Here is a 9,836-nt window from a genome sequence, read left to right as displayed (position 1 = left end):
TTTAGTTGAAGATTACTTTAAAGATCCTTCGGGCAATTCTCTCTTCAATGACAAAGGCTATCCGATGAGAATCATCATTCTAATGAAATAAATACTTGTTTGCCACCAAAGTTAAAATCTGATGATAATGTTTAGGATAGAGAAGAAAGGTTGAATACCTTACATGTCAAAACTTTATATACATGTATCTACGGAGCGATTTGTGAGTTCTCTTTCTACGTGAAGTATATTTGCTTTACATTCAGTCTGTACCACAATAGCGTGAGTTACAACTAGGTGGGTTTTTAAGTTTGTAGATAAAGTAGGATCCACAGTTTTTTACAAAAAACATTCTTGTGTATCGGCAACCAGTAGAGCGATCACTAAAGCAGACCTTCCTGAAAACTTCACCATCTTCCACTGTAGGATGAACATCATCCAACCAGCCTGACCAGTCTGTACCACATCTGTATGCTGGCACACGTGTTGTGGGCATTTTTGTTCCTGCAGCTCCCACAAAACGATACCATCCCGTGGAGAGTAAGTCGTCACATAAGGTTGGGTTGTTTATCGGTGTTACGTAACTGCTCTTTCTCTTGGCATCACTCAGGTTTTGATAATTATGACATGGGTCGGCTAGTAAATGAAATAAACATTATAAAAAGGTTGTAGTAACAAAGGTAACATTTTTTGTTGACATTTTTCAAGTCAATCAGTTCGACATCAACTAGATGGGACTAATGTTTTACAAGAACAACTATGCGTTAAGTAAAATTTAAAGAAGAATTTGGATTGGACAGTGATGATGCAAATAGGAACTATAATAAAATGATAGCATTATACAGAGTTATGTGAACTCTTGCTTTAATCGCCCATCAAAGCCCTTTAGTTGTTTGGACCTCAACTGGAAGCTACCAAACGCGTTTAGGACATTTTTGATCTTCAGTTCCCAAACAACGATACCAGCCCAGAGGTATTTGGTAGTAACACAATTAAGTCCCAGGAGTGTGCAATGACTCTCTGTCTATTAACACCATCCAATTATTTATAATCATAACGCGAATGAATGAGTTGCCAGTAATCGGATCCTTGCGTTTGCACAAAGATTTCCTAAGCAATTACTTTAAATATATGAAAAATTCACATATTTGCACTGCGGTGGAAAGATGAAATTAGAAGATCCTCGCAGCTAAGAACACTACTGAAACTAGTAGTTGTAAGTAGGACCTGAAAAAAATTTCAGGCCCGTACGGGATTTGAACCCATGACCTCTGCGATACCGGTGCAGCGCTCTACCAATTGAGCTAACAAGCCAACTGGGAGCTGAAACTAGTAGTTGTAGTTTACAGTAGTGTTCTTAGCTGCGAGGATCTTCTAATTTCATCTTTCCACCGCAGTGCAAATATGTGAATTTTTCATATATCTAAAATCTTCATTCACTCGGATGTTTATTTGTACCCAATTCATTAACCAGCTCCCAGTTGGCTTGTTAGCTCAATTGGTAGAGCTCAATTTTGGAATTGAAATCGTCGCCGTTTTTCCCTTGTTTACTGAATTTTCTTCTCAATCATGACAGTACACCTCTTTTAAGCAAGTGTCATGGCGAAACATGTAGAGATCAAGCGACCCAACGATGGAGTTGTTTACAATGAGTTCCCGTTTAACCATGAACCAATGAAATGCACTCAAACTAGTCACCAAGGAAACGGTTAGACTGAGGAATCAGACTTCGTTCCTGTTTTATTTTGTTTTTATTTTTAGTTTAATTTTTTTGACGAATAAAGTCGTTGAAGACTGAATCAAATTAATAGATTTAGAAAACCGTGCCGAAATCAAGTTGATTGTTATTTTCTTTCGTAGATGACTTTCTTGTCTAAGTTTTCACCGGCGCTGATCAAAACTAAAGACATAAAAAAGTGCAGCCCGAGCTATTCTCAAATTTTTTTATCTCTGACTTCAATTCGCAGAACAATTTTTAATCACGGTTAAAACGACAATGACAACAAATAACACTGAATAATATAGCAGGTAACCTTCGTTTTTGTTTCATTTTGATAAACTTCAACATGAAGCAAGTTTAATTTATTGATGAATTAATTCACGATAAAATTAACAGCACCCGTTCTTAGAGTTTTCATATATGGTTTATGAAATGTATCAAAGAAAAGCCCTAACGTTGCTTAAAGCCACGCTCAATTACAAAAGGTAACTAAGCCCTAAAATCTTAGATCGCTTGCTAACGATCGTGTTTAGTACTGGTAGGACAATAGTTCCTGCTAAAATTGCTTTATTTAGTGCTATGGATCCACAGATATAGCATGCAAGTTATTATTGGTCTGTTATTCACTCACTCGATTGTAGATAGCAATTGCTTAAATGTACCTACAGTGTTTTTAGGCGAAAAAGAATTGAACATTGTAACTCGCATGTCTTAAACTACTTTAAGGCTTTGAGACTAAAACAGTGATATTGGAAATCTAGATAAACTCATCAGGATCCGAATTTGAGCTCCTTCTCTTTCAGACAATGCATTAAAGGACAGCTGTAGGCAGACTTAGGGCACAACCGGTATCGTTTACATATAAGAAACTAATAATATAACCACCTCAGCAGCTTCAGGTTATATTCGAGCAGGAATATTCTAAATATTATAGCAAAGAGATTAAATTCACCTGTGCAGCTTTGACCATTTCCATTAAATCCAGGGTGGCATTCACAACGATAGGATCCGTTGGTGTTCGTGCAGATAGCATTCACGTGACAAGAGTGATTTCCTTTACATTCGTCAATATCTGAGGAAACCACATAAATATTTGCACCTCATCATGTTTGTCACTTTAAAAATGAGCGGACTCTCAGTCGAGTGATTACTTTGATAATCAAACATAATTAAAAAAAATTTTTCTCTTTTTGTGTTCCACGAATTAGATATTTGAAACGTATATTTTATCACGAGTATTTCAGTTTATCAAGCTATCGGCTCTGAAACAACTGGCTTGTTCCTGCTGCTCCCACAAAACGTACCATCCCTTGGGGGATAGGTCGTCACAAAACACTGGACCAAATTTCGGTGTAGCGTAACTACTCTTAATATTGGCATCACCCAGGTTTTGATAATTATAGCAGGTAAGACCGTGTCTTTAGTCTTTAACGCTTACTAGATTTTTTCTTAGTTCCCCGCGAGTTCAAATCTATTGTTCTGTCCTGTAAGCCCATTCATCAAGTCTCCCTTTGCCAGTTGAGATTTTTTTACCACTGAATGTTTATTTAATACAAGTGTGTCATTATCAACATTGTCTTCAGGCCTCAGTACACTCATCTCTTTTTTTATACAAGGTATGCTGGTAAAACAAGTCTTGCAACGATGATAGTGCTTAGTTTCCCGCAAGTTTAAATCTATTGTTCAGTCCTGTAAGCCCATTCATCAAGTCTCCCTTTGCCAGTTGAGATTTTTCCCCCTGAATGTTTATTTAAAACAATTGTGTCATCATCAATATTGTCTTCGGGCCTACATTCATCTCTTCTTAATACAAGGTAAAATGGCGAAAACAAGTCTTACAACGATAATGGTGCTTTTCTTTCTGATGGAAATGGTTACAAAAGAAACGCATCAAATACCTGTGCAGTTGCGTCCATTTCCAGTATATCCGGGGTGACAAGTACAAACGTACAATCCTTTGGTGTTCATGCAGATAGCATTCACGTGACAAGAGTGATTTCCTTTACACTCGTCAATATCTGAAAAACAATCGATACATTTTTGCACCTTATCGTTTTTTGTAACTTATAGTCGTTCAATTCCTTTGATCATCATAAATTTTAAAACAAATGTTTCTCTTTTAGGGCTACATAAATTAGATATTGCGAAATTATATTTCAGCTCAAATAGTTTAATTTATCAACCTGACTGCTCTGAAACAAGCCAGGTGTAAACCATGGTTACTCTGTGCCTAAACATGCATGGGTAACGCTGCTTAAAATCGTGAGAATATTTACAAAAATGGGTTTTATTGGGAAATATTGATAAGGTCATCATCAAAATTACCTGAGCATGAGTGTCCATCGCCGGTGTATCCCACTTTACATGTGCATTTGTAAGAACCATACGTGTTAGTACAGTTTGCATTCACATCGCAGTTACTGATGTTATATTTACATTCATCCATATCTAGAATGTGGATAGAGAAGCAGTAACTAAGTTAGAGCAACTTGAGAAAGGCATCCTCGCTAGAACTGATCCAAACCAAATATTAGGATAATGGTATCAATAATAGTATAATTTTATAATAATCTCATGTTACTGATAACTCGTAACAAAATAAAGTAACTCATGCAAACTTATAAGACCTACCTTCGTGAACCATATCACAGTAAATCAGTTTTGCCTTTCCTTTACAAGTTGGATTCAGCCAATACTTGCCGCTTATGATGTGTTTACCTTCACTTGCCTTTATTTCGTGACAAGACAACGCCGGTAATTCGGGGATAGAGCCTAAGGGAGCTGCAGCAAAGACAAGTTTTACGTTAACCACCAATTCTTAGTTCTTCTAGGACAGAGAAGATTTTGAGAAATAGAAATCACATAGATGGAAATACCTTTGATTTCTCACCTCTGCCGTTCAATCGCCGGATGTAAAACCATGCGGGTGCTGAAAGGAAATTCTCTGGTCTCGCCTCCTTGGTGCGGTTATTTAGTTCACATATCTGGTAATTTCTATTGTAGTTATAGCTTTGGCATGTAATCTCCTGTCCACATTTGACATCGCAAAGATGAGGAGCCGCCACTGACCATCTTTTGAAAACAGAACGCTTGAGAGCCATTCCTTGTACATTTACTTCGGTCCTACATTGATCATTAGCTGTGACAAACTCCATGGTAAATGTGAAAAGGACGAATCTTAAATGGCGGAACAGCCACCACATACTTCTTTCCTTGTGCTTAATCTGAGAATATTTAGGATAAGACGCCACAGGTAAATGTTGAATTCCCGCCCAGTTACAGCTTACTTTGAAAACTATCTATCTACCAGGCGAATAATAATAAAAATCATAATACATGTCATGGACTGATTAATGGCCCTCCCGAAATCTTGCGAGAACACTCCATAGCAGCTTGACAGGAGTAAATAAGATTCCATTATTTGAGAACGACATAAAAACTCGAGTGCAGAGATATATACTTGAGTGCAGAGAGCTATAATTCGAATAGAAGTTCAGGATCAGGCCAAGTAAATTTGGCCAAATTTACTTAGCCAGAAATACAAACAAACTTACAAAATTCCAGAAAAAAAATCAATCACCTACTACTCAGCTTGTACATACTTCTTTCCTTGTGCTTAATCTGAGAATATTTAGGATAAGACGCCACAGGTAAATGTTGAATTCCCGCCCAGTTACAGCTTACTTTGAAAACTATCTATCTACCAGGCGAATAATAATAAAAATCATAATACATGTCATGGACTGATTAATGGCCCTCCCGAAATCTTGCGAGAACACTCCATAGCAGCTTGACAGGAGTAAATAAGATTCCATTATTTGAGAACGACATAAAAACTCGAGTGCAGAGATATATACTTGAGTGCAGAGAGCTATAATTCGAATAGAAGTTCAGGATCAGGCCAAGTAAATTTGGCCAAATTTACTTAGCCAGAAATACAAACAAACTTACAAAATTCCAGAAAAAAAATCAATCACCTACTACTCAGCTTGTCACTAACAATTAGGCAATTGTGGAGTTCATTTAAGTTAATGAAGCTGCAAATGTGACAGCTTCTTTTTTGTCATCTAACATGTTCAAGTTCTTTTTATCCTTACGTCACATAAATTTATGCTGTAGGTTGCTCCCAAATTATATCACTTGAGAATTTCGAAATTGCAGAATTTCTCGTGTTTCTACCAACCCCTTCGTCACCACAAGTGCATGTATAATTTGTTTTAAAATGAGGACTTGACAGGTCGTAACAGCTATTAATGACCATCATTTGAATACAAAACTTTTATACTAATAGAGACTCGCCATCTTTTTTTTTTTCTGGGTTGCTTGATTTTTTAAAATTTATTACTTTTTTTACGCGGGGCTGCTCAATCTTTTTAACATCTTTTAAGTGTGACATCCGACTAAACAATAAAAGAGAGCTTTCGAGCAAAATTCTATTTGAAACGACTTAATTGAGTTAGAATTGTTAGATCCTAATATTTTCTAGTCCCAAGGAACCTTTTATTTGAATTTGAATTTGAGACCATGTACAGGTGGTCTAAATTCTGAAATTTCAAACCTCTCTGACAAACTTTGGTGCCATTATATTATTAATGATCTTTATATTCTTGTTTTGTTTCTACTGCTAAGAACTACCGAAATTCGGGAAAATGAATAAAAGAATTGTGAAACTATTTCGAATAAACCTTTTGAGACATTGTGTTTGTGTCAGTCTGGAAACTCGAAGTTTGAAGCGAACTTCTTTAGCGTTACTCTTAACCACATGTCTACTATAATTATGTTATTACTGTCCGAGTCGCTACACCTTTGTTCTTCCGTTTCATTGATATCGGTAACTTTTACATCTCTTGCCGTTATTTGGGAATGATAAATGTTGTTTCGTAGACGGAGTCGCAGTTAAGATGTTGATCGGCCACACGATTTAAATATGAAAATGAAACGAGTGAGCCTAATATTTGTTGATATGTCTTGATCCATTGTTGTTTTGAGTTGCAATATTTTTGGGCGATACAAAACATATCGATCGTGACCGTTCGATTTATGGGAGAGAATATTCATCTAATAGCAAGTTGACAGGAAAAAAGGTTAAAACAAGACTCTGTTTTTTCCTTACCTAAATATTACCGCGCTCGCAATTTTCCGTCAGCTGTATAAAACAACAACGTAGAACTTTTGCGCTGAAGATTCGTTTTGAACAAAATGATTTGATTCATCTTCCATATCAATTTAAGAGAGAGGATATGAGGTTGAATTTACATTGTGAATCCATCTATTGAAATGAGGCCTTTTAATTGAAAAAGTTCAGTTTAATTAGAGCAAAGCATTGGTATCGATTATATTTATAACGTTATACACGGCAGAACTCTTTATATGATTTCTGTACCGTTTAATCGAATCTCAAAGTTGTTCTTTGATGGTAAAAAATTGTCTATTCAGTAATTTGTTTAGATGTAATTTGTTCTAATTTTTTAGCTTCTGTTTCGCTATTCAGTTCCATACGAGAAAGCAAAGATAATAAGGTTAGAATCTTATTCATAAACGCAAATATTTTTTCTTTCCCTAAAAAATGTAGTCGCATTCCTTTACCAGTTTAGAGTTGCTTTGCGAAAAAGGACTGAAAAGCATTTGAAATGATTATTTTATCAATATTTGTCATTTTCCAGCTACGTGTATGTGTGGCAAAAGATGGGTGCTCGCTCCTTTGAAGTCCTTAATAAATATTTTGCATCTAGATATGTTCAGGCTCAAACGCTTGGAATTTTTTTTTAATGTATCAGTACACAGAGAAAACACGTTCGATTTGAACTTTGTATTAGCATAGAGTAAAATATATATTTTTTCATATTAATAATAAGAGAGAACTTCACTCACCCTGAAAAGGAATGACGAATGATAAACACAAAATTATTTCTTCGAGCCCCCGCACTCTTCAACGTCAGGGAGACTTGATTATCAGCTCTCAGAAACTTTTAAGCCTAAAAGATATATATTTCATCTCATGTTCAAAAACGAGTGCCCTCAGATATTTCAGAATGATGTGTTGACATACTTAAGAAAAGCCCTCCAGAATCTACATACGCACTTCGCGTCAAATTGTTGCCAAGTAGCTTCGTTTCTCAATGCACAGCCCTTGTGCATTGAAACTTGAGTCCGAGATAAAAACACCTGGGTGACTTGAAAGTAATTAATTCTTGAAGATTCCACTTCTCAAAGCAGAAAAGAAGTACGATCAGTCAAGGAATTTGAAATTTATTCTCTTACTATTTATTCCCAAAAAAAACATTTTTTGACTCAGTTATCAACAGTTGAGAGAAAAGTTGTTTCGAATCATTTATCCAAAATGAACCTCATAATTCCGTTCTAGCCGAAACTTATATGAACGCTATCAGTTGTTTGTTTTAATTGTTTAGATATTCTTAGAGACTACTTCAGCCCTCTATACATAGAGAATAAAGTAAGTTCCCGCACGACAGTTGCTACAATTTTTTTTCCGTTTAATCTTTTCTAAGGCACCGCAAAGAACCCCAAAAAGTCGAGGGAAAGTAGAAACAAAGTAGAATTCGACCACCATCGTGTTAAAACAAATAAACAGGCCTTCTATGGATGGCATTCATATTTGGAAACTAAATCCTAAAAGGTAGCCGTAATTAGTTTGCCGTCAACTACTTACCAAACGCTATTTTGGGATTTAAGTCAAACTTAATCTACGTAACTCTAGAGCTGATAAATATAAGAAATGCGGTCCTCAACAACCTGATTGCTACCGAGTTAAAAATGCTGTCTTTCACCAGGGCATTATAACTATGATTACGATACCAACCGTTTGTTTTAAGTCAATGTATAATAATTAACATCAAAAAAAAAAAACTCCATCGTTTCTGTTTTGGCTCCTCGCAAGTATTGAATTCAACAAGATTCGGGCCGGAAGTTAAAGTATTATAGTCGTTCTGTTTGGGATGTTTGCCAACTAATGGCGGAGATACTTGGTTCATTAATTTTAGATGAAAACTAATCGGTATAAACTATTAGTTTTTAGGCACGAAATAAGGTTTGGTTAATTTTAACCACAAACCTACGAAAGCTACTTTCAAATCAGCTCTTAGGAGTATTTTCATAACATATCCCTCTCATTTTTTCATAATCCATTGCCTAATTAAAGAAACCCATCCAAAAACTAAGGAAAACATAATTAACCTTGAGGAACTTCAAATTGTCCATTCTAAGCAAAGCAAATATTGATGATGTGGGATGCAGTTAATTTGTTCATAGTAAACAAGATTCCATTACTCGAGAACGACATAAAAACTTGAGTGCAGAGATGAAGCTACGATCGAATTTAAGTTTAGGATCAGGCTAAATAAATTGCAGAAATATTCTACGGAAATGCAAACAAACTTACGTAATTCCAGAAAAAGTTGAATGATTTATTACTCAGCCTGACACTAACAATTGGGCGACTGTGAAGTTCATTTGATTTAATGACGCTGCGAATGTGACAGGTTTTTTTGTCATCTAACATGTGTCAGTTCAAGTTCTTTTTATCCTTACGTTAATTAAATTTATGATATAAGCTGCTCCCAAATTACAGCACTGAAGAATTTCTCGAGTGTATTCCAACCCCTTCGTCACCACAATATGATATTGTATCGTATAGGTTTTTTTAAAATGAGAGACTTGACAGGTCCTTAAAAGTATTAATGACCATCATTTGAATACAAAACTTTTATACTAGTAGAGGCTTGCTCTCTCTGGGTTGCTTGTTTCTTTGTTTGTTTGTTTTTTTTACGCAGCGTTGCTCACTCATTTTAACATTGTTTAAATGTGACATGCGACTAAACAATAGAAGAGAACTTTTGAACAAAATTTTATTTGAGATGACTAAATTGAGTTAGAACTGTATGATCCTAATATCCTCTAGTCCTAAGGAATCTTTCAACTGAATTTGAACTGAAATTTCAAACCTCTAAGTGAAACGTTGGCGCTTTTCCATGGACGAGCTTTTCATTTGCAATATTTACATTCTTGTTTTGTATGTATTGCTAAGAACTAAAGAAATTCGAAAAAAAATGTAATAAAAGAATTGTGAAACTATTTCGAAAAAAGCGTATTAGACATGGTGATTGCCTCAGTCAAGAGA

The 9,836-nt window shown here is 35.6% G+C and overlaps 1 protein-coding gene across 1 annotated transcript; it reads right to left on the bottom strand.

Annotated features, from left to right (window-relative positions):
• Nucleotides 1-5: 5 nt before the first annotated feature.
• LOC131794617 (uromodulin-like) lies at nucleotides 6-7,723 on the bottom strand. Its single transcript, XM_066166771.1, has 7 exons — nucleotides 7,571-7,723; nucleotides 4,590-4,923; nucleotides 4,331-4,480; nucleotides 4,025-4,147; nucleotides 3,598-3,717; nucleotides 2,652-2,771; nucleotides 6-615 (listed from the first exon to the last, which is right to left on the bottom strand). Exons 2-7 carry the CDS (start codon nucleotides 4,900-4,902, stop codon nucleotides 242-244), a joined length of 1,200 nt encoding a protein of 399 aa, XP_066022868.1. The 5' UTR covers nucleotides 4,903-4,923; nucleotides 7,571-7,723; the 3' UTR covers nucleotides 6-241.
• Between the last annotated feature and the right edge of the window lie 2,113 nt (nucleotides 7,724-9,836).

The sequence above is a fragment of the Pocillopora verrucosa genome, chromosome 5 (assembly GCF_036669915.1).
Source record: "Pocillopora verrucosa isolate sample1 chromosome 5, ASM3666991v2, whole genome shotgun sequence".
NCBI classification, from domain to species: domain Eukaryota; kingdom Metazoa; phylum Cnidaria; class Anthozoa; order Scleractinia; family Pocilloporidae; genus Pocillopora; species Pocillopora verrucosa.
This window is presented reverse-complemented; position numbering and strand designations above follow the sequence as displayed.